Raw genomic sequence first — 26,696 nt, forward strand, 5'->3', positions numbered from 1 at the left:
AGGGAAGGAACACTAAAAAGCATCTAGTCCAGTACTTCTCAAATGAATTCAGTGTATCAAATCCCATAAGGAATCCTATAAATAAACTGTTATTGTTGAAAAGGCAGGGGGATCTGAAGTCTTACCATCTTGGTCACTCTTTCTTTTCTTGTGATTGTCTCAAGGAACATGAGGAACTTTGTGTTTCCCCTGGAAAAATAATAGTTATGAAGAACAAGTTGAAGCAACCAACAAACAGTAGAAAAAAATGCTCAAGCTCATTAGCAATCATAAGAATGCAAATTAAAACAACTTTATACCCTTCACATTGGCAAAAATGTAAATGAGTTGGCTAGACTACCAGGCAGAAAGTACTCTTCAATGTTGCCGGTGGAATTAAATTATTACACTATTTTTGGAAGTTCTGACAATATCCTTATTCTGTGATGCAGCAATCTTGTTCCTGGGGATTTATCCCACAGGAATAAAAGCATAAGAACACACAAGGATGTTTATTGCAGTGTTTTCTGTTGTTAAAAACTGAAGACAAATAAATGCTCATCGATGGGGAAATGGAACCGTAGCCTACCCTAATGATGACAGGTTATTCAGTCGTTAAAATGATAAAGGTAGTCCTATGCCAGTAAGCTTAGAGAAATATCAGCAAGTAGTTTTTATTTGAAAACAGGTATATTTTAACAACACCAAATTTCATAATGTCATACAAGTCCTCCATATAGATATATTTTGTCATAGATGTATGTTGTTATAAGAGCCTCATGAAAGTTAGAGGGTCGTTCCTGTTGTTAATGTTGATTATTGTGCACCATGGAAGAAAGGACGATAAAGGGGAAAACACCAAAATATTGGGTTTGTGTTAGAAGCACCAGCTACAATCGCATTTATGTAAAATTGCATGTCTGCCATGTGGACATGCAAAAAGTATATAGAAAGATGGTCACCAAATTATCAACAGTGGTGGGATTTCAGGTAAATTTAATTTCCTTGTTATTGGTTGACTTTTTTTTCCTTCCCAAGCCACATTGTTAAAAGTAAAAGCAAAACTGATTTTGCTCAAGCCCTTCATTTTGTAAGTAAGAAATCTAAGAGTGGGAAATGCGGGTGTGGCGATTTACCTCTCAAATTAGAAGTGAGTGACAGAGCACGGATCAGAACATTGTTTCCCCCCAGCTCTATGGATCAGTGGTTTTTGCTGATGTAGTAACGCTCTGAGTCATCACCTGGATTAAAGTCTTACCGGCAAGTCTTACTCATCTTACTCATCTTCCAGTCACAAGGGCCCCCGCACGCAGTAGGTAGACCCTCATAGATGGTAGGAAGCAAAAAAATCTAGAGATAGAAAAAATAGCCCATAATTATTATTTCAAAAACTACATCTGAAGAAAGAGTAAAATGAATTTGTATACATTTTGCATGTATTTGTATGTATTGGTTTAAAACTGGAACAATAGACTTTATTGTTTGTCATCTAAACTTCTACAAGATTCAAGGGGTGTCTGGGTGGCTCAATCTGTTAAGTGTCTGCCTTGAGCTCAGGTCATGATTTCAGTGTCCTGAGGTTGAGTCCCACTCAGGGCTCCCTGCTCAAAGGCAAGTCTGCTTCTCCTTCTGCCTCTCCCCCTAATGGTGCTCTCTCTCTCTCTCTCACACTCTCTCTCTCAGTCTTCGCATGCTCTCTCTCACACACACAAATAAATAAAATCTTTAAAAAATAAAATAAAATAAATAAACTTCTATAGGATTCAAGAAACTGTGAGAACCAAGATTACAGCGGAGTCTATTAACAGGGCAAACCATTTACATATTAAGACACAGAAATTTTGAGTGTTAGTCTGGCCTTGTTTTTCTATAAAAGCTCTACATTCTGGGGAGCCTGGGTGGCTCAGTCGGTTAAGCATCTGCCTTCAGTTCACGTCATGGTCCCAGGGTCCTTGGATCAAGCCCCAGGTCAGGCTCCCCGCTCAGTGCGGAGCCCACTTCTCCCTCTCCCTCTGCCTGCTGTTCCCCATGCTTGTGCTCTCTCTCTCTGTCAAATAAATAAACAAAATCTTAAAAAAAAATCGTAAAAGTAAACAAAATCTACATTCTAACTGCTATTTACATTTTTTTTTTTTACCATGCTACACTGTTTCATAGTATTATAGTTATAAAAATTATGTGTTTTTAAACTGGAACTATTTTATAATGCCACCAATCTTTCTCACCAGAGGAAACAATGTTACAGAATAAAAAGAAATTCAAAGAAGCTCTCAAACCAATTTTATCAGTTCTATTCAGAGTCACTGTTTTTATCACTGCTTACTGTTTTTATGATAGTTATTTTTCACTATACAAAGAAACTAATCAAGTGATTGCAAGACAGGCCAGATTCATTATTACGGTTCTGATAAAGAGATATGTTAATCCTGGTCACTGTTAACACCTACCAGTTCAAACCCTGATCAAATCAACTATATGGCAGTCCAGTTGACTTGCTTGGTGGTTCTAGTCCATGAGGCATCTGCATGGGTTCTCAAGCCAGACACCCATGGGCAGACCACTTGCTAGTTTTAATTGACCTTTGATAAGTTTTACTCAAGTTCCAATTTCCTCATTTGTAAAATGAAGACAATAACGTTATTTAGCCTCATGGAGTTATAAGAACATAATTGGTAGGTGTTTTGTATGGTGTCTGGCACACATAAAGTGTTTAATAAATGCATAACTATTATTATTAAGTGCATAACTTAGATGCTACCCACTAAGTGTGGCTGATGAGTTTTCTCACCGACAAAGTCTGTTTTGTCATTACCAACAACAAACAGCACTGCCCACGAGAGCATCAAGAACTGCGAACTCTCACAGACAAAACAGAGCCAATGTCCACTGTTCTCATCTGGAAGGCCCCGGGGACCTTGGCCTTGCTATGATTCAGTACAACTTGTGGGCAGGACCGGCAGGTCCACATGGCCTTTAGGTGCATTAGAAACAGACCCATCTTCCCGAGTAAAGGAACCAGAAAGCTGCCACGATAAATACGCAGATCTGGGACGTCTGTCACGTGAACTGCCCCTCCTGAGACGTTGTGCTGTGTGTGGAGGTTCTAACTAACCACAGGACTTGGGGGAGCCCTGGTTTTTATAGATTGTTAAGCATTGTTTAGATGCCATGGTATAACACACCCACTAAACCTTTGAGGTAGGGAGTCATGTAACCCCACTTTCCCAACCAGATTTTATAACAGGATATATGATGGGGAGAAAAACAAGAATACCTATGTGACAGGCTTTTTACTTAATCGTGAAGAAAATTGCTTTATTTGAATTATATTATCCTATGCTTAATTTACCAACTATAACAAAACCTACAGTAAAGTGATATCCTAATTAAAAGGAAGCTGCTATGCTTATGTAACATTCCCTTCTAATGATTATTACTTAAAGATAATGCTGGCTACTAATAATTCTAAAGCTTTATAAAATCTTGGTCCACACGAAAAGCTAATAATGATTATAACCTGCTAAAACTATCCAGCCTGAAAATATTTTTAAAGTCACTATTCCTATTCCTGCCTCTGGTCCAGGCAGGGATCCCATGGTCTCGCTGAAAATCTGCACTGCTCACAGAATCAGTCCTGGGAGGCTCACTCCCGCCTGATCAGAACATCTCACCGGTTCTGCTCTCAGCCCTGGGAGCTGCTAGTTCCACCTACCGCTTCCTTTCAGTTCTGTTCTTGCCTCATTCTTTGACTTTGATAGATGTTATTTTCTTTATACAGTGAGGATCTTTTATTTTTTATAAAGATTTATTTATTTACTTGAGAGAGAGAGCGCGAGAGTCAGGGGATGAGCCGAGGGATCTGCTTCTTCAAGTAGACTCCCCGCTAAGCATGGAGGCTGACGCAGGGCTCAAGTCCACAACCCCTGAGATCATGAGACCGTGACCCGAGCTGAAATCAAGACCCAGACACTCAACCGAGAGAGCCACCCACGTGCCCCTTATTGGAGGAGGACATTAGCTGCTCTTGACTATCAGCCAGATTTTTCTTTCCAGAATGACTTTGGGGTCCACTTGATGACTTCTTCATTTGAATGGACCCTTTACGGATCTTTCCATGTGGGCTCTATTCTATTAGACTGTAAGTTACCTGGGGACAGTGGCTGTGTCGCATTCATACCATGTCTCCAGAGCTTATCATGTTCAGTGAATAAATTTCTTTTTTTTTTTTTAAAGATTTTATTTATTTATTGGACAGACAGAGATCACAAGTAGGCAGAGAGGCAGGCAGAGAGAGAGAGAGAGGAGGAAGCAGGCTCCCTGCTGAGCAGAGAGCCCGATGTGGGACTCGATCCCAGGACCCTGGGATCATGACCTGAGCCGAAAGCAGAGGCTTTAACCCACTGAGCCACCCAGGTTCCCAAGTGAATAAATTTCTTGAATGTTGTTGAATGTTCATGAAAGTAGAATGACTTAGGAGGCTGCAGCAGTAGTCCAGATCAGAGTCCTGAGTGCTGACCATTACAGTAGTCCAGATCAGAGAAACGGAAGTGTAAAATATGAAATAGCTCAGTGTCTACGAGGCAGAAAGGAAGTAACATATGCAACAATATAAGATCAGGTGACGGACGTCAGTTCCCATCTGAGTGACTGAGAATGTGGTTGGGAGGATGGCAATGACGTTGAGGGATGCTGTGAAAGGTAGCACATTTTCAGTTCACTCGGTTGTACCCATGAGACTGTTAGGTGAGGGAGGGTCTAGACCTCACTAGTAGGCATGAGCTCACTACTGAAGACTGATCAATTACTAGAAACTCTAGAAATGGAAAACACTATGGAAATACAAGTGTATAGTTCACAAGAGAGAGTGGATCTTGGTGTTCTCTACCGATGCAACGGATGTCGTTAAATAAACCAGAAAAGTCAGAGAGATAGCTTAGCAGAAAGTCTTGTCAGGTTTAGGGTAAAAGGGTTTAGTGCATTGCCTGCTGTCAACTCCTTCGAGCCCCAGATGAGCCGTTCCTGAGGACCCAAAGCAAGTTTCCGTCCTCAGAGCGGGGGGTGGGAATCAATGGAGATGCTCCTATCCGATTATGGAAATGGACGGTTCCTCTAATATATGGAATGTCTTCACAATTTACTCATGCGAGCTAGAGCAGCATCAAGCACTATTTTTCAATCCCTTTTATTAGATGTGCTGGGTCTGACTCAGCACACTGCAGAGCCTTGCTGGCCGCTGGACCTGGCTGATGAGGATAACTGCATTTATTAAGTTGATTGGCACAATGGGGCAGTGTCTCCATCCCAAAACCCATCAGTTTTGAATCTTATCTAGTCACTTCAAGTACATGGCTTAAACTCTGATTAAACAAGCTGGAGGAGGTGGGCATTTTAAAGAGCTTCTGAAAATAAAAGCATCGTAAAGTTAACTAATATATTTTTCTGCTCCTGTCATTTCTGTCCTTATAGAAGACAAGGTGAATTATTTGGTATTGGGGAGAGGAAGCAGTTCAATAGAGTAGAACAAACTCAAGGTGGAAAGTCAATGGTCTGTGTTTAAGTCCCAGTTCCAGTATCAGGCTGTATGTACAAATCATCTATGTAACCAATTGACTGAGGTGTTTTGACCCATGGCTGGTACAAACATCAAACTCTTTTTATCATTTTTATCATGTTATGCCATTGTCATCTCAGGGAGAGTCCTACTGGTTTTTTATCTCTTTCAATATATATATATATATTTTTAAGTTCTATATGGTCAATTTAAAAATTTATTTTTCAAAAAAAAAAACAACAAAAAACAAAACAACAACTTATTTTTCACAATAAATTAAATCTCTTCTCCTCCCCTCCCTGGACCCCTGGAACAAGCCAGGTTTGGACTTGCAGGGCCTGAGAAGGCAGGAAATGCTGTTGGCTCTGTCACTGCCTCACTTCTTCCCTCCTTCTGGGGTGTGGTCTGGTTCTGGAAGCAAGGAAGCTTGCTTGTCCTCCATACGGCTTCCTTTTTCTGCTATGGGGACCCAGAGGAGGAATAGTGTGGGAAGGGCAAATGTATTCTTTTTAAATCTCTTAATTGGTTGTCACCAATCCCCTGGATGATGGATTGGCAGACGTGGAGTCTCTATGTAGCTGGTGCCCAATTGCTGGAGTACTAGTACCCTTGGGAGCTTGTGGGTGGGAACCATGGGGGAGAGCGCCCCCATCTCCACCCCATGGAGTACCCTGAGATGAGATGAGTCTTTGGTTTGACTTCTTCCAAACCATCCTCTGTCACGCACAGGGACACACTTCGTAGCTCTGGGCTGCCCTCCACTGGTGGCCAGGGGGCTGTTGTTGGCAAAGGAACTCAAGGAGGTTCTTTCTGTGGGGTCCATTTGGTCAGGGGAAAGATGAAAATGGCTGCTCCCTGATACCGTCTCCCCTCAATTCCTTGTCTCTCTGTTCAAGTAGGTGCCGGTCACACCTCCCAATTCTGATGCCTGTGTAGCCACCCGTCCAGACATTGAGATATCGAATCCTTTTTCTTGTAGACGTGGCTATATTTGGAGTTTGCTTCACTTGGCTTTTGGTAGGCAAAAATACCGCTTCCTACCCCTCTGCAAGGAAAGGGCACAAAAAAGCCAGACTGACACATTTTGATTGAATTGATTGTTGACTCTTTTTTTTTTTCCTTTAAGATTTTATTTCTTTATTTGAGACAGAGCAAGAGTGCACAAACACATCAGTGGGGTGGGGAGGTCAAAAGGAGAGGGAGAAGCAGACTCCTGGCTGAGTGGGAAGCCAACGCAGGGCTCGATCACAGGACCCCAAGACCACGACCTGAGCTGAATAGGACGCTTAACTGACTGAGCCACCAAGTTGTCCCTGACTGTTGACAATTAAAAAGCCCTATGAGTAGTATTTATAGCAGTTACTGGCAGATTTATTTAGAATATGGATTATTTATCAGCTTTGTCCCTTCATTTAAGGCCTATTCCCTAATTCCAGGGCAAAAGGAAATATTTCACTTAATATTCTTTTACATTTAACTTCCACATGCTCAGAGGTGGTTTTGTGTGTGTGTGTGTGTGTGTGTGTGTGTGTGTGTGTGTGTCTGTGTGTTTTAAGTTCCCTGAGAACAAAAAAACAAAAACAAAAACAAAACACATCTCTTCCTTGAGTGCTGGGAAGGACTGAAACTAAATCTATTAAAACATCACTGCCACTCTTGGGACTGTCTTCTTGGGGCATCATTGCTCTGGGACAGATGCAAGGTGTCTTTTAGGTAGCCTGGACCCTCTGGCTTGGTCCCTTAATCTTCATGGTCTCTGAATCGGGCCCTGACCTCTAAAGATTCCCCCGTTGGTGCAGAATCCTAAATCTACCACTGGCTTCCTTCGTCCCTCAGTTTCTCGTTATATACGATCACGTCCTTCCTTCAGATGGGATTTCAATGAAATCACTGTTAGGCACAAGGTCAAGTAACGATATTAGTTCGTTTTGCTTGTTTCCTCACACTATGATATTAATACTAAGACTATATGCTTTGATATTTGCAACCTTAGCGAATTTAGGCCATATACAAAATGAAGACCAGTTGTGTATAAAAAGTGTTATTAGTGGTACTTATTTAGGGCACAAAGCCAGTAATAAATACTGAGGTTCAAGTAATAGACTCCAGTTTATTTTTATCTTGGGTGTTCTAAGAATCTGCATACATTTTTACTGAGTTGCAAAGGTACATGGTGGGTAGGCTGTGTTCAGTCCTCATGCGGCACTCCTTTCCTTGGGATGAGAATGCAGTTATGCCCACCAGCAATGCTAATTTTAACTCAATTTTCTGAATAACTCGAGTTTGTGCTCCATTGTCAGAAAGGATAATTAATGAACCATGAAGAAACAAAGGTTGTATAGCTTCCCCTTCCTTTTTCACAAGCCAACCCATCTTTCTTAATGGCAGAGTCCAGAGCGGAGTACACATGCAGGCTAAAAGGAGCTCCTGGGAGGTAGATGTTTTTATCTTTCCTGTGGGGTGCTGTGTTGAACTTCCCGTGTTTGTGTCCTGACTCCGTTTTCATTTCCTAGTCAGTGCTATTCCACATCTACCCTTCAAATGGATTCCCTGCTTCTAGAGCCACACAAGCTGCAAGGATACCTTGTCTTATGACAGGACAAAGAGGGAAGGATTAGTTCTCGAGCGTCCTTATTAACACCATAGGGCTGCAGAGCCCCTCCCACTTTGGTGATGGCTCTGGGTCTTGCCCATGAAATAAGTAAATTAACACAAGTGTCACTTGGTTTTTGCCTGGAAGGTTTTGTTTCTGATGAAGGGTGAAAAGGGCTACGGACAACTAGAAAATACAGAGAAAATTTTGAAAAAGAATAGTAAATATAATCCTACCACACATGTTTGAACACACAGCTATCAATTCCTTGTGCTCTAACTTTATTCCTTAGAATTAGGTTTAGGTGTGCATTAGTTCTCCCCAATTCAATGAAAGGCCCCTTACTTGGAGGGCTGGGACCACAGAGTTTTTCTTTGTAGACTTTTAGCAATCATAGCTGACTTGACTGTGCACGTGCTATGTGACAGCCCTTATTCTGGGGACCTAACAACTATGAGCTCGTTTAATTCTGACACCACCCCTATGAGGTGAGCATTAATATCATGTCCATCTATAGATGAGAAAACGGGGCTCAAAGAAGCCAAGTAACTTTTGCCACATCTCCCAGTTACTCAGTGATAGGGGTAGGACTGTGAATCCATGACCTTCAGAGCCCGTGAGCCTGACCATTACACTTTACTGCCTTCTCTTGTAGGGACGTGGTGAAAATTCTCAGTGGTCATCTGATTCCATAAAGACACGGAGGCAGGAAAAACTGGGACTATGAACTAAGTTTTCTTTTCCCTACGGGACTCTGTAGACCACACGAGCCTTCATTCTCATTTATTTTTCTTTCTTTCTTTCTTTTTTTTTAAAGATTTATTTTTTTGAGTAAGAGTTGGGGGAGGGGCAGAGGGAGAGAGAGAATCTCCAACAGATTCCCCACTGAGCGTGGAGCCTGACCGGACTCTGGGTTCCATCTCACCACACTGAGACCACACCTGAGCTGGAATCAAGAGTCTGAGTCTTCATGGGCTGAGCCACCCAGGAATCCCAATTCTCATTTCTTTGGTCTAAGCTCTATTCAAATTCCTTCCCTTTCCCAGATTAAGAGATGGCTCCATCAGCAGTGAGGTAAGCTTTAGGTCCAGCTGCCTTGGTCATGCAGAGGACAGAGGATTCAGCCTTGCCTGCTGGGAACTTTGCAAACAGTACTCTATTGATTTTGGCCCTAGCAGTGAGAACACGAGAAGCCACACATTATGTGCTCTTTTTGCTCAAGTGAGAGCAAAGTCTTAATCAGGCCCAGACATTTAGAATCCTATATTAAAGAGAGATATATAGATATGAATCCAATAGATGCTTGCTTCTGTCATTTTACTTTAATTGTAATTTTGCAAGTTCAACAACAGAAGATCCATTAGGCTTTCCCCCTCAATCAATACACAATATATTATCAGTCTAGACGACCAAAAACGACTTGTATAAAATATCAGCGTGTCGCATTTTCATTATGTAAATGGAACTCTGCAGGAGAATTAATTGATTATTCAGTTACTATGGATCAGTCTCAGATGTCTTAGTGAGATAAGAGAGAAACTTATCAAGCCTCTCCATGACTATAACTTAAAAAGGAACAAGGTAAAAAAAAAAAAAAAAGAGAGAGATAGAGAGCGAGAGAGAGAGAGACAGAGAGAGAGAGAGAGAGAGACAGAACACATTTTGCTGTCATTGGCAGCCTGGGCCACACCTGTGAAATGCTGAGAACAAGAAGAAATCCATTACCCAGTTTATCGGTGATGGAACATGAGAGTTATTAGGGCTGGGTACTGTTTGGGGAACAACACTTTAAAACCACACAAACAAAACTGTGATAGAGGCAGTGAGAGTCTCCCCAGACTGTCTGTGCCCCAAGTAATTCATACCTAGACTGTCTATAATTACAGTGGGATTGTTTAAGTAATATATTGACCCATTTCTTTTTTCTTGCATGGGTGGAGGCTGGGGAATGAGGGAGAGATTTTATCTTTAGCTTCATGACAGGATGAAAAAGAGATATGAGAAGGCAAGTAGCTTCTTCTGTTTCCCTCCCCTTTTAAGTATTGAAGAAAAACAAATGTTCCCATTGCTACTACAGAAATGTATGGGTTTGGCTCTAAATTGATGTGTTTTGTTTTTAAGAAACATGCAACAGCTATATCCATTACATCCTCCCTCTCATAAAGGAGTCTGTACCATCCACACTTGTTCAGATACTATCCTTTCTCAAAAATGGTTTGAGACCTTTTGTGGGGAAATTGACCACAGGGCATTTGGAGCATGTTGCATGGAGCAGTCTCAGTGGCCAGTCTGCTGAGGAGTGTATTTAATTTTTGCAAATAGTCAGAATTCTTTACATACTGAGAGAGGTGAATAAGAAGTCTGTTAAGATTGAGCAATATTTCTGTTTCACAACGAGGTTTTAAAAAGCAGCAAAATGGCTTGGCTATAACACAAAACCTTTTCTTCTCTTATTTATTTTTTGCAACACTCCGAAGGTGAGTTACAAAACATTGGAAACAATGACAGCTTTGAGGAGGACAATATCACGATTCCTGAAGTGGCCATTCTGTAAAGGACTTACTTATCCTGGAGAGTTCAAGTACAGCATTTAATAGCAACCAAACCAAATCAAGCTAAATGACCTTATTTATATTTACTTTTTCAGTAAGCCAGACGTAACTGGTAGGAGCTGGGGATGGGGAGGCCGTGCCAATAGACATTTCAAGCCCTGCCTGAAATGGGAGGTACCTCTTCAGCTTAACCATGCTGTTGCCCGATAGGAAATTGGTGCGGGTACTGCAAACTGTTAGATTCTTGAAGAAAAGCAGGATACCTAAATCTAATGGGAACCCCCTTGTATTTAAATGTAGATAAATTATTCCTAAGATTACAAACCAAATGAAATAATTTTGAGGACTTTGTATTGCCATGGGCCACCTGGCAGGTTCTGGGTTTGTTGCTGATTTTAATCATAAAGGTCCTTAAAGGAAAGGGGACAGTGACGGTTCTGAATGTGAAAGAGACAGTGCGATGGATAAGGCTGCTTTTTGCTTCTTTGCTTCCAGTTCAGTGTTCTCCGTCTGCTTCCAGAAGCTCTCCTGCTCAATGAACACAGTCACTGAGCACGTGCCGTATTTCAGTCATCTTATGGGTAACAACACAGACGGTCGAGACATAGACCTTCCTCTCAAGAAACCCACAATATGATTAAGGAGACAGAAAATAAGCTAAGGATAATATGCAGGAGAAAGCCACTGTTTCCAAAGTGGATACATATTCAAATACTAGATCTAAGTCCTGGGAGCTCTGAAAGGAATCCATTGCCAGCTGGGGCAGGGTGGGGGTGGGGGAGAGCTGAGGGGCCAGTGGATTCTACAAAGGAGGTGATAGACCTTCCAAGAATATGTAAGATTTGGAGACGTGGGAATGACCAGGCATATCCTCTCTCCTAGAAATTCCTCAATAACCTTTAGAAAATGGTCGAGTCTTTTTCATCTACATATATAAAGAGAAAACAGGGTCTCTTTTGATCAAACGTCTCTGTTCAATTATTGTCCATTTTCCATCCCCTCTTCTAAACCAAACTTTTCCAAAAAGTTGTTACACTGTGTCCATGGTCTCTCTCCTCTCTCTCTCTCTTTCTCTCTTTTAGTTATTTCTTTATTCAATCCAATCCAGCTTCTTCCCCTTAATCTTTTCTAACATGGCTTTTGGCAAGTTTACCTCTGCTCTTTGCTTGAAGATTTCTCTCTCAGAGATGCCATGTCATGTCCAGACTGGCTGGTTCTGTGTATGTGTGAGAACTCTGCATACACTATCACCACTGACTGCTCTTTATCACATCCTAACACGCTGAGGAAGTACTCAGTAAGTGCCAGATGAATAAATGCATGCACATCTTTCACTCTGTAAAATTCTTCCCACTGTTCACCCACTGCCGTGGCCAATACACAAAGCTGTTGCCTCAAGAGTTCACATTTTTTTTTTTTTTTTGCATTTCAGAAGGTAAAAAATAATGATGATGAAGTAATCTAGGGGAGTAGAGGAGGTTATATATTGAAATGTTAAGTCAAGGTGTGGACTTATATAATTGACTGTATATCATCCTGACTGACACCTTCTTGGACCAATTGAGACAATTCTATGCCTTGTGAAATTGGCTGAGGCAGTAAGCTTGATTGATCCAGCATAGTCAGGAGGTTTACTGGAAGCAACAGCCCACTGCAGGGCTGCTACAGGGCTGGTACAGCATAATGTATGGCTATGATTCTTCCGGTGGCGTACAGCTGTGTTTTCCAACTTTTTTTTTTTTTTAAACCATCACTCAGAGGAAGAAACACACTTTCTGTTGCAACATACACCCTTGTACACACATCACTGAAGAGAGAAAGCCATCAATAATATTTACCCTTATGATATGAAATATACTCTGGTATTTGCTATTGAATTCTATTTTACTCTTAAAAATATTCATTGTCAGCCACTGATAGGATTTCATTGTCCATTAATGGATCTTGACCTGCAGGTTGAAAAACATTAGCTTCAAAGTCCATTTAAAACATTGCCAATACTGACCTGTGAAGTATGTCCAGGTTCACAAACTCCAGTAAGAAAATCTTCCCACCTTTTAGATATCTCCCTTTTCCTTCTCCTGTCTTAAATCTGGACTTCCTGATATTTTCAACCTCCACTCCTTTCATGTATACCATGTTCGTTCACTACTTCTTGATAAAAGGAAAAGGAAAAAAGTCTTGGATTCTGGTCCTGACAATATCACATAGGAATTTCTTCATTCATAAAACGAACACAGATCAATGAGATTATGAGTGTATACAATGTTACAAGCAAGAATGCGAGATTCTTGTTATTATTTTAGTTGTTGGAGTGGGCACATGACAGACTCTGATATGAGCATCAGAAATGGGTTCAAGGCAGACAAAGCATTGGAATCGCAATGTCAGAGACCGAGGCAACATAAGTGTAATGAAAATTTGGGATGTGGAGTAAATCACACTTGCATGAATTCAGATCCAACTCTGTCACTTATTATGAAGTATAACTATGTGAATTTGAGAAATTTATGTACATTTTCTGAGCCTCTTTCTGATTCGTAGAAGGAGGACAACATCTACTTTATATATAGTTGTTGTGAGAGTTACATGAAATAATGTATCCAGGATACTTAGCCTGTCAAGGAATGCAAATTAAAAATAAGTTTCAGAAAACCAGAGAGACTTTGTCTAGAGCAGCACTGTCCGTATATATGACATAAGAATCATATATATGATTTTAACTTTCCTAGTAACTATATTTAAAAAGTTAAAAGAAATAAGTACAATTAATTTCAATAATATGTTATTTAACCCAATATGTTCACAATAGGTTTATTTCAACATGTAACACATATAAGCAATTATTAGTGAGATATTTTACTTTTATTTATACAAAGTCTTTGGAGTCCTATGCATACTTTACTATAGAACATCTAATTTCTGGGAACCTGGGTGGCTCAGTGTGTTCAGCGCCTGCCTTTGGCTCAGGTCGTGATATCAGGGTCCTGGGATCGAGTCCTACACTGGGCTCCCTGCTCAGCAGGGAGTCTGCTTCTCCCTTTCCTCCTCCCTCTGTATACTATCTCTCTCTCTCTCTTAAATAAATAAATCTTTTTTTTTTAAAGAACACCTCATTTCCAATGTTAAATTTTTATCAGAAGTATTTGAGCTCTATTTAGATTTCATAAAGTTTACAGGTGAAAACATAGATTCACATACCCAAATGGTTACAAACATTCTTGAACGTTTTCCAATAACTGAGCTGTCAGTTTTTAAATGTACATTAATTAAAATTAAGTAAAATTAATTAAAATTAAGAATTCATTTCCTCTGTCCCATTAGCCACATTCCAAGCGCTCAGAAGCCAGCTGTGGCTGTTGGCCACCATGTTGGATAGCACAGGTCTCAAAGGCCATCTTCCTCCAGCTCCGCATGAGCAGGATCTGGGAGACCTCCCCCAAATCTTGATGGAACACGAAAACAGAGGAGGTATCCTCCAGAGGACGGTGAGATTGAGAAAGGCAGAGTTTATAAAAGAGGATCCAGAAACATTGCGATTCTCCACGGATGGCCTGGGAACGGAAAGAAGGCAGGGATAAACAATAGCTCGCATCCACTCTCCTCCACTTGTCAACAAGCTGTATTCTCCCTGCAAAAATAAAATAAGGGAGGTTGGGTGAGAAGAGGGTTACATTCTAGTCCAAACTTCAGGGCTTCTTCCTTTGAACAGGGACACAAAGGAAGCCATGAAATATGCGTCAGGACCTGGCTGATGAGGGGCGCCGACAGGAAACAAGTGTTTATTGAGAACAGGGCTGGGGAACGTTGAAGAGAGAGTGACATATTCATTGCCTACAGATCATCAAAGAAGGAAAGAAAATGTTCAGAGAAGTCCAAGGGACCATGAGGAAGAGTCCAGGGATTAAATGAAGGGAAAGAAAACATCAATTAAGTACAGTAGAGGGAAAAGTTCCTGCATATAGTAGCCATCAATCTGAGAAACAGAATCTCCAAGGAAGAAGTGAGGAAGCCAATACTTAAAACATTAAAACTCAGACAGTCATAACAGTGGGGGTAAGGGATCATTCTGTTCTTCTTCTGAAACGTAAGATAGACTCATAATTCAAAAACTGAAACATATAATTTTACATTTGGAAGGGAGCTAGTAAGTTATCTAGACTCGGGACCTCATTTTGTAAATGAAAAAATTGAATGACAGAGCACCCCAAAATCGTATTAGAACCTATTGCAGGAGTTGTCAGTCCCATGCTCAGAGTCCATAGTTTTGTTATTGTTCTTATTTCCAAAATTTTTCCTGATTCTTACTAGTAAATCATAAAGTGTCAATAGACTTTAGTAGTCTTTTGTCCTCTGATAAAAGAGAAAATCGTAGCCTTGTGTTAGTGTAAGTCAGGGGACCTATATACATCTATCTAGAGCCCTGCTGTCCAATATGGTGACCACTGGCCACATGTGGCTATGGAGCTCTTGAAATGTGACCAGTCTGACTTGAGCTTTGATGTTAAGTATAAAACACACACCAGATTTATTAGACTCAGTACAAAAAAAAGTAATCTCATTGCAGTGATATGCATTAAAATGTATTTTAGTATTGACCACATGTTGAAATGAAAGTTTTTTTCTCTATTTACTTAAATAAAGTATGTTATTAATTTCATCTTTTAAAAATATGTTTCATGTGGTTCCCAGAAAATTCTAAATTACGTGTATGCCTCTGTTATGTTTTTATTGGCCTGTGCTGATATGGAAGATACTATGATTTTAAAAAAAAGGAGACTGATGTTTTATTTCCAGCCTGCTTCCTAAAGCACAAATTAAATTCTTTGGCCTTCATAAGGTTTGAGCATGTCTTTAAGAGACCAAATTCAGATTAATAAATAGCTCATGAAAATTAGCATCTATTCAAAAACCATTAAAGAGAAAAAATAAACCTTTCCATTTGCATTGTTCTTTATTCTCATGATTGCTTCATGAATTAAGATGCCTGAAAACCCCACTGTGCTGAGCCGTGGCCACCCTCCATTTCTCCTCTACAACAGCATTGTGTTGTAATGAAGACCATGAAAAAGCATTTCAGAAAATAGCTTCCAATACGAAGCAGCAATCAATATGCATGGTATATACGATCAAGTTAGAGAGATGTGTAGGAGAGGCCCAAATATGTTTGGCCTGCTTAAACACATGCTTTCTGCTTGCCAGCCAACAAATCGCTTCTATATATTACATAAGACTAAATTAATCCCTACACGAAGACAGTTTATTGTGGATGATGGATCATGGGTTTGTTACTCATACATCCAGAGCAGGGCCCTGGAAATCACATCATCATTGCATTCCCAGGGAAAGAAATGATTGTCACATCCAGACATGTTTATCATGGGGAGAGAGGCTGATCCGGGTCCATCTACTTGCCGAGGGAACGCTGCCATCCTCACATGATGAGAGCTCCGACGGCAGACTCGTTGGTGACTGCCAGGTGCCAGCAAGAAAGCTATTTCACTGGAAGTCCCCCGGGGGGTGATAGGGAATGATCTGGCTATATCCTATGGTCTGGACTGTGAGGTTTTGGGGGAGCCCAAATATGAGCATCCTTTTACTTCAACAAAAGCAACCTACATAGCATCGACTCTACTTTGGAGGGCAACAATCACCCGCGTTCCCCATATTGCCATCAATGATCTCATATGAACGGACCCGAAACCCAAAGGAGCAAGTCCTTGCATGAAGGTAGGAGGTGAATGAAGGACAGATTAAACTAGAGGGATGGGTCTTTTTGGCCTATCTCCTGACAAACTGTCTGGCTGCATCAGCAAAAGTCGAGAGCAATCAATACTTATGAAACAACGACACTGCCACGATCAGAGGCAGAGCAGGGCTGGAGTGCTATTACCATAAGTGGCTGAGTCGTTGATGTGAATGTGTATGTCATTTTGCATATCATTTGCATGTTATTTGGTACAGCCTTGCCAATAAATAAACACAATTTATCAACTTGCGCAACCTACCCTGACCCTTGTAAGTACACATGGAGGAAAATAAACTAGACCTGCAATGAATTACTATTAGTTCAGCATTTAAAAAAAAAAAAAAAAAGAGGGAGTAGGTCAGGTCCAAAGGAATAAGCTTCTAACTTTAATGCTGTCATCTAGGTAACGTGCTTCCTGTGGGCAAGTCTATGTTTCAGACGTCTTTGTTTTCAGTCCTGCCTAAGGGCTTCGTAGAGTAGGTACTTTCTGTGTATTTATTAATGCTGATCCAAGAAATATGTGTATGCATGATGTATACCCCTGTGTCTATCTCTCACTCACATTTATTGAGTGAATTCCAAATACTAGGTCGAGTAGTAGGTGCTTTACTAGACTCAAATCTTCAACAAAAATGGTGGATGAAGGAAGATGGCTGTGGCCATTTGGGCAAACTCTTTGGGACACAGAGGTGGTAAGCTGTAGAACCTGGATCTGAACTCAAGTCTATCCGATGTTAGAGCATGAGTTCTTAGAGTAGTCCAAGCTATACTAACCCAAACAGGGATTGATAACTTGATGAAGTTACCCAGGATTTATACCAAAAGACACAAGTGAGCAAATTTTCCTTTCTCCAGAGGAGGAACCTGAGGCCTATAAAATTCAGGGGACTCTTTTGAAAAAAACAATGAAGAATTATGAATACAATTATAGATATAAAAGTGAATATTTCTTTAGAATGAGAAAAATGATAACAAAATATCACAAACATAACAAGATGCAGAAAAATGACATATTTTTATAAATTAACTGAGTTAATCTCTGTGCAACTCTGTAATAATTTTTCCTTAAATATTTTGGTTGTCAACTCTTGGATCATCTCCTAATATGAAAGCAATTTTTGTAATATTTTCTATCTAGAAAATAAAAGGACAATTCATTATCTCTTCCGGTATGGTTGACTAAAATTTGATTTTTATTATTAGAGGTAAAATATGCAACGTCACCCATGGAGATATAGATGGGTGGGTGGATGGATGGATGCGTAGATATTGTTTGTGGTATTGCTACAGGCTATGTCCCAAAAAAACAAATTCTATGGTATTTTATAATAGTATACTCTGCATAAAAATGAAGTATATTCCTGACAAGAGTAGATTTTCATCTTGACCGGCGTTGATGAGGATTGGATCCTTTGCTTATAATTTTAGATGTCTGATTATCAGGAAATTTTTACATAGATTGACTTCTGATGCTGTACATTTCAAACCTTGTCTCTCTTCTGATGCCCACCTGGTCCTGGTACAAAGCCAGACATTTATTTCATCCTAAAACTCTGGTCTGCATCTTCATTTCATTAACAGGCGGGTCCACACAGAGAGCTGTAGGGGTCGTCCTGGAAATCTCTCCTATACTGTGCTGGGTAGCAATACCCCTAACTACATGCAGAAGTGATTACGGGCTACACAAATGTGATCCATCTGATCTAAACACACCCTCAGCTCAGTCCCACAAATGACTACAACTACACCATTGATACGAGACTTAACTGACTGATGTTAACTGGTGGACATTTTGCTTTTGCAAATTCTGTAAAATCTTATCATCCAGCGAACATACTTCCCAGAGCTTTGGGAGAGGCATTGCAATAGAGGGGCCCTGAAGCTTAATTTTCTTTAGCTTCTTGGTCTATCTGACTCTGTATCTATATTCCGCACAGCATCATGGGTGGCAAGGATCTGTTCATCTTGTTCCTTGCTGTTCAGAGTTGACTGGATCTATGACCATGTATGAGCCACATGGCCACATCCCAGCCCTTACTCTGAATTGTCACATGGCATAATCTTTGTTTAGAGCTTATTTCCTTTCAATAGCTCCATAGCATTCAATTCCCCCCCCCCTTCTCAATTTATTCACTCTATGTCAATGGTTCTAAAATGTTCTGAGTATGATGACCTATTGACAGACCTAACAGATCACATTCACCCTTACTTGTTAGGGCGAGTGCTTGAGTAAACATGTAAAAGTTACTTTCAGTTCAGTACTTCTTTATTTTTGTTATGTTTAGTATAATTACTAGTATGAATTATCCTCAGTTACATCATATTTCAATGTCTTATTTATTGTATTAGTATAGAATATTTATTATATTTATTATGAACTGCATTATTTATTATATTTATTTAACCTTATATTATTTTATAATAGCATCTAAATACATTTGAAATGTAAGAATATACGTGTGGGGAACCTGCTTTTTATTCTTTCAGCATATAGTGCTTGGGTATATCTCTGAGTACTTTGAAATCACTCTCTAGACCTTGGAAACCACTACTTTATGCCTTATAACGTATGAAAATACTGCTTGTTGGGCATCTCCAAACACCCCCAGTGTTAAGTGCAGCAAAACAACCAAATCGTTGTAGTAGTTACTGTAAAATAGAATGCTTTCTAGTGTATGGGACCCTCTAAATTGAATTATATGGGATCATAAATATCTGCATGAAAAAAACTGTGGATTTTTCTGTGATGTGGGACAGTTGGTTGAGAGGAAGGCACTGACCAATGTGAATTTAAGTTTGTGCTTCAGGCTTTGGAAAAAAATGGGTTTGCACTCTTGTGGGGAGGAAATTTGTGGCCATCTTTCTTCTCCTGGCTGGCACCGCAAGGTGGCTTCATTTTAAAAATAGTGCTGGGAGGGAGGAAAAAAATGTAATGTATTCTTAAAATGTTTATATGTCAGCAAAATCTCGAAAACCATTCAATAGATTAATCCTCCTGCTGACTTAAAAAGGATGGATTTCCAGCTATAACTGAGATTGGGAAAAATTGATTTCCATGTTCCTTGTGACTGAATAAGATAAAAGCCAGTGCCCTGGCAAGCTTCTCTCAGTCTGGATCCAGACTTCTCGAGGGCTGGCTAATTGAAAAGTCACTCCAAATACCAGCCCTGACCCTTCCAGGAGATCTGGAGAAAGAATCAAGGGCAGGCTGTCCATTTTTCAAGAATGATTTCCAGAATGTTGTTTATACTCCCCATCACTGAACAACCGCAGTCAAAGGTGAAAATGCTTTCTCTCCTTTTCCTTCAAACCGTTGCCCAGTTTCCCTTAACCTTCTCCTCTTTCTCTCCACGCCTCAGTGTTCTCTTCCTTCCCATGAGTCTGCTTGTATGTAAAGATGGTTTCAAAATGATTACACCCCCTGGATTAAAGCTCTCTTATTAAAGCTTTAAGAAATGCTAAGTTTCTCTCTTTAGCAAGTGGCCAAAGTTTATCCTATTCGAAAGAAGACGTTGCATCTGCACATGGACTTGCGGTTAACAAAGCATTTCGCCTACGTTTCCTCGTGTCATCTGCACATGCTACCTGTGAGGGGCTAATTACTATTGTCACTGCTCTAAAACCGCCTCAGATGGATTGCAAATGTCATAAAGCCAATACTGCCAAGGCTGGGACCAGATGCCACATCTGATTCTCGGTCTGATGGGTTTCCACTGAGTCACAGCCGAATCTGACATAATTAACACGTCATTCCATCATTCCATCAACCATTCGTTCTTCCATTTCATAAAAATGGATCAAACACCTACTATGTCCTGGGCGCTGTGACAAATGAGACAAATGAACTAGACAGGCACGATCTCCGCTAGCAAGGAGCTGATCTGCCAGGGAGGCAGGTGATTTGAATACGCCGCTGAGAAACACTATGGTGAGCTTTAAATCCTTCAGAACATAAAGGAGTCCAACTCTTCTACCATCTACACAACATTCAAAGGACAGTTCCATTTTAACAGAAAACATGGCAAATTAAGTTATAAAAAAGAGTCCAGCTTTGACAATCAGTCTTAAGTCTTTATGGCCTTTAGGTGCTATTGAAAAGTGTTTGTGTTTTTCTGATTGCTTTAACTTTGCCCTTTCTCTGCCAGTTCTTCACTTGATCTTAGCCAAAAGGCCGAGAAGCGATCTCTCTGCCAGTTCTTTCTTTCATACTATTTCTTCTCCTTTTACTTTTAAATTTCACCTCCTTCTTGTTTCTTGCTTCGTCACATACCCTCTATTTCAAGTCATTTCTGTACGGAAGCAATTGGTCCTGTCATTTTGAATCAATCATATGATGCCACTTTCCCGGCCAAAAGGATAGTTGCTGAACCATTTCTTTGTATTTCCTAAAGAATTCCATAAAGTTTTCCAAAGCACATGGCTCTGAATATTTATGGCCCTATCAAAACAGGATATGAAATCCGCAACCAGTACAATTACTCCTCTGAATCGTGACATACAAACAGCACAATGACACTAGAAAACATGACTAAGTAGCACTTTCTTCTGAGATTTTTACACATATTCTCTAACCGAATCCTCAGGACAGTGTTTTAAGACATACTATGTAAGGCCCTACTTACAGTTCAGAGAACTGACACACAGGGAGGAGTAACTTATCTGAGGGTATCGACAGGTAAATGGAAGAACCTGGATTCAAAGCCACTCCTCCCCCCAAATCATCTGTTCACAGGGTTTAGTCTCTTAACCTTGTACTGGAAGGCTCTCACAAACTCAATCAGACACCACTCCTCAGCTGGCAACATTAGCAAATGGCATTTAAATTCTCAGGCCGGCCTCCTCATCACCCGGGCTGTGGCCAATGGCTACTTTTGTCCCATCACTTGATCCCTTGTCACCGCCTTTCCCGATATTATCAGACTCTTACTGCTTCCACTTGCCAATAGCTGGGAAAGGAGTGGCAACCTGCATGGGCACAGCCTAGAAACTTCCACCGTGGAGGATCCTTCTGCGGAGGACTGTCACCTATACGTGCACTTTACATCCGTGTGGCGGAAAAGTGCGCAAGAGTACGTATTGCGTGTGAAGGGGGGAAATGGGGTAACTTAGGGAACTTAGGGCAGTAGTTATTTGTGAGTGGGTAGCTGTGATGACAAGGTTGGCTTTTATGGCTTCTTGGTGGGTGTGATCGGTGGGGAGATGTTCCCATAATGATAGGGGTGCGGTGTGTGGAGGGTGTCTGTGGGCGGATAAGTTGAGGATCAGCATGTGGCAGAGAGAAAAATCCCAGCAATACGTTTCCTTCTTCTTTTCTTTCTTACCTTCTCCAACCTCTCCTCCAAATATCCGTGATGCTGCAGCAGAAATTAAAATGGCTAAAGTTGTGGAGAGGATTTTTTTTCTTTTGAAACAGAGTGTAAAACCACACTCATAATAACCAGGTTCCCTATATAAATCTATTTTTAAGATGATTACAGGGTTTCCATAGTCATTCTAGCATCAACTGCTGGTTTTGTTTCCTCGTCGTCGGTAAACTGTTGGCAGGATAGTGCACCAGAGGTACACTTTTTAAAGGGTATAATTGCATGGCACAGAAATTATCACTTTCTCGACGACGGGTTTCATTGGCCTCTCCCTTTGAGAATCCGGTTTGGAAGCTGGGCTTGTCAGCCCCTCCAAGCACACATTGCATTGTGTGTGCTGGCCTCACAGCACATCATGCTGGCAACCATGGGCAGAGGGTAGCAATTAAACCACACAATAGGCATCAAGGGATGAGGAGAAGACACTGTGTTTAAAATAAACGAATACAAGAAGCACAGCCAGCTTCCCTAGGAAGGCTATCTGAGCAGTGTGGCAAGCCAAGAATGAGCGGACTTTGCAAAGCAAGCTGGGAAATTCCCAATGGTGCCAGGCCATTAGCCGGTCACCAAGGCTGCCTCCATCCCAAGGATCTACCACAGGACCCCCTTCTCCAGGACTAACATCTGGGGTATAGAAACCTAGGAAGGAGGCTTGGTATAGAACTATACCCTTTCTTCTGCCAGAGCCCAGAGGCTATGCAAATTTAGATTGGTTTGGCAGCTTTTTAAAAAGGCATGTTTAATAACCAGGCATGGGGACTTTGGAACTTCAGAAATAGAGTAAGATCAGGAGAAGTCAGACTCGGGAATGAAAGCTAATAAGCATGAACATATAGTAGGTAAAATTACCTATTGGCAGCAATAACTGACTCTCAAGAGAGGATAATGATGTAATGATGAGTCAACAATAGCCCCCAGTTTCCACCTAGAGGAATCAAGAAAACTATCTAGACAAAAGACCACAGTGTCATTCTAATCAAGATGATCAGCATGGTGCCTCCGTACTGAAATGTAGCTGGTATTGAAAAACAAAAGCTGATAAAATGATAATGATATTAACGGTAACTCTGAGATTATTATGTGTAGAGACTAGAATAAAGGGGGTTGCAGAGCAAGAGTGGACGATAGTTTAAGTTGTATCATCTGGGGGAAAGGGCATTGGTATGCTAACAAAAATAGTCAGAGAGGAGTGATGCCTGGCTGGCTCAGTAGGTTAAGTGTCCGACTCTTGGTTTAAGCTCAGGTCATGATCTCATGGGTTGTGGGATCAAGCCCAGCATTGAGATCTGTGCTCCATGAGGAATCTGCTTGGGATTCTCTCTCTCTCTCAGATAAATAAATCTTAAAAAAAAAAAAAATATTCAGCAAAGAGAAGAGCACTTCAACTAGTTATCTTAACCAGATAAAAATAAGTATTACAGACATTAACAATTCTTATCCTAAATCTGTGTCACCAGCCAAGGTTTCTGGTCCGTAACTTGGACTCTGAGTGGGATGACCCACCAAAAGGGAGTCCCGAGGATATTTGTTCATTCATTGACTTAACCAACATTTTTGAGTACCCCTGCTATCCCAGGTACTCCAGCACAAAGGTTAGGGGAGTAAAATGGATGGTTAACATTTTCAAGTGGTTCCCAGTCCAGCTGGACAGAGAAGTCAACATATAACCCCAATGTAAAGAGATAGATTCCCTTACAGAGACATGCAGAGCATGCACTGGTAGTACAGAGAGGAGGCACTTTACCCACTCAATAGTGGGGAGGAGTCAATGAGGCCATATCAGATTAAATCTGAATTCACCTTGAAAATATGAAGATTGCTCATTGAACGCGGGGCTAGATCTTTGGATTGCTGTTCTTCTCAACTCGAGCCAGGCCCACACAGAAGCAAACATGTCTAAGGGACCTGCAGTTGGCATTGATCTTGGCACCACCTACTCCTGCGTGGGTGTCTTCCAGCACGGGAAAGTGGAAATAATTGCCAATGATCAGGGAAACCGGACCACCCCAAGTTATGTCGCCTTCACGGACACCGAACGATTGATCGGTGATGCTGCGAAGAACCAAGTTGCGATGAACCCCACCAACACAGTTTTTGATGCCAAACGCCTGATTGGACGAAGATTTGATGATGCTGTTGTCCAGTCTGATATGAAGCATTGGCCTTTCATGGTGGTGAATGATGCTGGCAGGCCCAAGGTCCAAGTAGAATACAAGGGAGAGACAAAAAGCTTTTATCCAGAGGAGGTGTCTTCTATGGTTTTGACGAAAATGAAGGAAATCGCAGAGGCTTATCTTGGGAAGACGGTTACCAATGCAGTTGTCACAGTACCTGCCTACTTCAATGATTCTCAGCGTCAGGCTACCAAAGATGCTGGAACTATTGCTGCTCTCAATGTACTTCGAATCATCAATGAGCCAACTGCTGCTGCTATTGCTTATGGCTTAGACAAAAAAGTTGGAGCTGAAAGGAACGTGCTGATCTTTGACTTAGGAGGTGGCACTTTTGATGTGTCAATCCTTACTATTGAAGATGGGATCTTTGAGGTTAAGTCCACAGCTGGAGACACCCACTTAGGTGGAGAAGACTTTGACAACCGAATGGTCAACCATTTTATTGCAGAGTTCAAGCGCAAACATAAGAAAGATATCAGTGAAAACAAGAGGGCAGTTCGTCGCCTCCGTACTGCTTGTGAACGTGCTAAGCGTACACTTTCTTCCAGCACCCAGGCCAGTATTGAGATTGATTCTCTGTATGAAGGAATCGACTTCTATACCTCTATCACTCGTGCCCGGTTTGAAGAATTAAATGCTGACCTGTTCCGTGGCACCCTGGACCCTGTAGAGAAAGCCCTTCGGGATGCCAAGTTAGACAAGTCTCAGATCCATGATATTGTCCTGGTGGGTGGTTCTACCCGTATCCCCAAGATTCAGAAACTTCTCCAAGATTTCTTCAATGGAAAAGAACTGAATAAGAGCATCAACCCTGATGAGGCTGTTGCTTATGGCGCAGCTGTCCAGGCAGCCATCCTTTCTGGAGACAAATCTGAAAACGTTCAAGATTTGCTGCTGTTGGATGTCACTCCACTTTCTCTTGGCATTGAAACTGCTGGAGGAGTCATGACTGTTCTCATCAAGCGTAATACTACCATTCCTACCAAACAAACACAGACCTTCACTACCTACTCTGACAACCAGCCTGGTGTGCTTATTCAGGTGTATGAAGGTGAGCGTGCCATGACCAAGGACAACAACCTACTTGGAAAGTTCGAACTCACAGGCATACCTCCTGCCCCTCGTGGTGTCCCTCAGATTGAGGTTACTTTTGATATTGACGCTAATGGTATCCTCAATGTCTCTGCTGTGGATAAGAGCACAGGAAAAGAGAACAAGATTACCATCACTAATGACAAGGGCCGCTTGAGCAAGGAAGATATTGAGCGCATGGTCCAGGAAGCTGAGAAGTACAAAGCTGAAGATGAGAAACAGCGGGACAAGGTGTCTTCCAAGAATTCACTCGAGTCTTACGCATTCAACATGAAAGCAACTGTTGAAGATGAAAAACTTCAGGGCAAGATAAATGATGAAGACAAACAGAAGATTCTTGACAAGTGCAATGAAATCATCAACTGGCTTGATAAGAACCAGACTGCAGAGAAGGAAGAATTTGAACACCAGCAGAAAGAGTTGGAGAAAGTCTGCAACCCCATCATCACCAAGCTGTACCAGAGTGCAGGGGGCATGCCAGGAGGAATGCCTGGAGGCTTCCCTGGTGGTGGAGCTCCTCCCTCTGGTGGTGCCTCCTCTGGGCCCACCATTGAAGAGGTTGACTAAACCAACCTGAAAATAAATAGGTTGAGCATTGTTCCACACACAATATTCAAAGGACCCAAATTTGTAGCAAATTCCATGGCAGTTGTAATGCTGAGCTGCTATAGCAAAAAAAAACTGGGCATTCTTGATACTTGAATATGGAATATGTGCACAGGGAAAGGAAACAAACATTGCACTTTATAAGCACTGTATTGTTAAGTGGAAAATGCAATGTCTTAAATAAAACTGTATTTAAAATTGGCACCAAAAAAAAAAAAAAAAAAAAAAAAAAAAAAGAAAATATGAAGATTAGAAGAGGTAATGGAAGATTGAGATGGTAAATCAAGGCTGGCATTACGTTTACAAAAGACAAGCGATTGTATTCAAAGCAGGCGTTAAAACCAGAGGCATTATAAAGAAGACATTGGAGAGTATTATGGGTTTGGGAAAAATTGGAACATTTTGGATGTGAGGAGAGGTATATAAGGAGATGAGATCGAAAGAGGTTATATCAGGAATTGTCTTATTAGCAATTTGTAGGCAGAAATGAGCTATTGAAAATGTTAGGCAGGGGAGTAATATGGTTGAATTTGCAATTTAGATGATATTTCCATACAGATCTCCCACTCCAAATGAATTGATATTCTGATGTGTGGATTTGGTAAATGCAGATTTCTTACTTTGATTGAGTCCAGGAGCTTCATGACCTTTCGCTGGATTGGTAAAATTGAGTTTTCAGACTTCAAACTTGAGGGCTGGACCCTGGACCTATGGGAATCCCCACTGAGTTTCCACTTGTGAGGCCAGGCTAAAAGCTGTCATCTGATCTCTCTTTGACATCTCTCTATCTGCAGAGTCTGGGGTGGAAAAGGGAAATATGCAGTTAACATTCAAAACATCGTGACATGTCAGTAAGAGATTTCAGGGTGGAAATTATCCATGGGAAAGGAAGACTCTTACCAACTCGACTTTCTGCATGTGAAAACCCTTTCTATCTTAGGAGTTTTTAGATGGCTTCTCTGAGAATATAAAAACGTCATTCCCTTAAAAAGAATGCTATTAGTGGTGGTCAAGACTTTCACTCTAAATCTTTGTCA

The 26,696-nt window shown here is 41.0% G+C and overlaps 1 protein-coding gene across 1 annotated transcript; it reads left to right on the forward strand.

Moving 5' to 3' along the window:
• The first annotated feature begins 23,615 nt into the window (after nt 1-23,615).
• Nucleotides 23,616-25,865, forward strand: LOC308355795 (heat shock cognate 71 kDa protein-like). Its single transcript, XM_080824294.1, has one exon. The coding sequence runs from the start codon at nt 23,680-23,682 to the stop codon at nt 25,618-25,620; it is 1,941 nt and encodes a 646-aa protein (XP_080680420.1). The 5' UTR covers nt 23,616-23,679; the 3' UTR covers nt 25,621-25,865.
• Nucleotides 25,866-26,696: the final 831 nt, after the last annotated feature.

The sequence above is a fragment of the Martes martes genome, assembly GCF_963455335.1.
Source record: "Martes martes genome assembly, chromosome: 15".
In the NCBI taxonomy this organism is placed as follows: Eukaryota; Metazoa; Chordata; class Mammalia; order Carnivora; family Mustelidae; genus Martes; species Martes martes.